The following is a 2,315-nucleotide window of genomic DNA, read 5'->3' on the forward strand; positions in this document are numbered from 1 at the left end:
TAGAGAGCTGCCCGTGGGGGGGGGGGGGAGAGGTCTGGTGTCAGTTACACCATCAACACCAGACCTCTCAGCTCCACCCACCCGTTCCTAGTCACCCAAATTCTGATCACCTGCACCTGGCTCATTAATCAAGGATGCTCTCTATAATAATCAGTCACTCCACACCTCACCCTTGTCCAGTCTCATTGTTTACACTTGTGTTGTAACCTACCTGTGTTACTTACCTACTTCAATCCCTCTGCAAGTCTTCTGTCTGCCATCATCCCACCAATCACCTTGGAATCTTATCATTATCCTGCCATAGAGAAAGATTGTTACCTTTCAGTTAAGTGTTGTTATCCTTCTCAGTTCCTCAGCTACTCACCTGGTATCACCGCTTGTGCTTACCAGATCCTGTTAATAAAGTTCCTTTGTGTTTTGGAAATCTCCTGTGTTGCCTTCTTCTGTTTTCTAATACTATGGTGAGAACTATGAACTTTTACTGGTATTGGTACAGATCACTGATTTCTTTTGTTGTGACAACACTTTTTGTAGTATTGTGAGATTATCAAATTGTGAATTCAATAATGGGAATTTAGACCTGTAACCATTACAAACTAAATAATTTAATGTTTTTCATTATGTGGGCTGAAAATCTACAGAGGAGTCTGGAAACGTATGGAGTTTTGTAATGGAAAATGTGTAGGAACCCTGACAGTAATATAAATTTTTATATACAGGCCAATGATGCCTCGGGAAACACCTGGAACTGGCTGTACTTCATCCCTCTCATCATCATTGGCTCCTTTTTCATGCTTAACCTCGTCCTGGGTGTCTTATCAGGGTAAGTTCAACATCACTCTTACTCTCTCTATTACTTCCGATTTCCTTATTATTTATTTATTTTTTATGAACGCACTGACAAGGGCCCCCTTAAAAAGTTTTGCTTAGCTTGTCCCACCCTTGTGTTGGTAAACAAGTCATCAGAAAAGAGAAGAGATTTACTTTGATTTATTTAGAATAAACAATGCAAAATTCTTTAAAAAACAATCATATATATTATATATATAATAAAATAGGTAACATAACATTTTTATAGTTACGTCATCTTTTAAACAATTTTGTATATTGTTTTAAAAAAAACACGAATTCTAATTGCTTAGGAAAAGGTGCAAAGTGACTAAAACACAAATTCAAATAGTCTGTTTATCAACAGCCTACATTGGCTTATTTTCAATGTCAAATAGAAAATGGAGGAATACACTGCAAACACACTGAGCTATGTAGATAAAAGTATTGGGATAAAGTCTTCATCAGTTTACATTATGCATGTTTATAGTTGGGTGTAGAGAACATTAATTTTATAGTGAAGATGATCTTGCACGTTTTTGTTCCCTCATCTTCCATACATATTTTGAAGTGTCCATGTCACCAGGGGCACTGGAATATCATCTTTTTGGGGCACTGGAATATCATCTTTGATGCTTTCCATTATTGAATGCTGAGAACGTGATGTAATGCTCATGGTGTCATATCCAGATGATGGTGCTTTATTTCTTGGACGGCAGAGCCATTGAGGTACTTTGACTGCAGGGTTCAGAGTTCCAACTGAACTGGTTGTGTCAGACAATGAATCTCCACTCACTGAAAATACAATAAATGTTAGAACGTTTAACGCCGTCAAAATAAAAGTCCTGCATCGAATGCATCGGCCAAACAGAAAAACTTATCGGCCGATGCCGATATTTGAAAAATGCCAAGGCCGATATATCGGTCAACCACTAATTACAAGCCTGTTTCGACTGCACTGATTGGAGTTTTTTCAAAGCTGCTGTCACTGATCTGGATGAGCTCACAGATTCTGTAACATCATATATCAGTTTCTGTGAGGATATATGCATTCCTACCAGGACTTATTTAAAGCTGCAGTCCGTAAGTTTTGCCTCTTTGTCGCCATCTCTGTTTGAAAACCTGGAATTGCAGCTGTGTGCGGAATTATCTAGCTTGCGTGGGTTGTGAGTCAGCGCGGATGAATCTAATGTTCTGAAGAGTATGTGTGGCAGTCAGTCACCGCACCGGTGTGGATATTTACTGTACATCGCAATCACAGATTAGCCTACGTCTTGGAATATTACCCAAATAAGAATTTTCACCGTATATTGCCATCTGAACAAGTAAGTAACAAGTTTGCCACGTTTGTTCTGACCAACTGAGGAAAAAAGCATAACCATAAATCTCGCTACCAATGGTGATTAAATCTAAAGATCGGTTAGCTCATAGCACATCAAACCATTCAAATTATTATTATTGTTATACTTTATTCTCAAATGATTAAT

The 2,315-nt window shown here is 38.2% G+C and overlaps 1 protein-coding gene across 1 annotated transcript in view; it reads left to right on the forward strand.

Annotated features, from left to right (window-relative positions):
* LOC107662559 (probable voltage-dependent N-type calcium channel subunit alpha-1B) overlaps positions 1-2,315 on the forward strand; it is a 65,080-nt gene that overhangs the window by 61,189 nt on the left and 1,576 nt on the right. The window contains exon 8 of the mRNA XM_016452625.1: positions 720-823. Coding sequence (XP_016308111.1) covers positions 720-823 — 104 coding nt within the window. The remainder of the gene's footprint in view (positions 1-719; positions 824-2,315) is intronic.

Source organism: Sinocyclocheilus anshuiensis, unplaced genomic scaffold (genome assembly GCF_001515605.1).
Source record: "Sinocyclocheilus anshuiensis isolate Anshui unplaced genomic scaffold, SAMN03320099.WGS_v1.1 scaffold457, whole genome shotgun sequence".
In the NCBI taxonomy this organism is placed as follows: Eukaryota; Metazoa; Chordata; class Actinopteri; order Cypriniformes; family Cyprinidae; genus Sinocyclocheilus; species Sinocyclocheilus anshuiensis.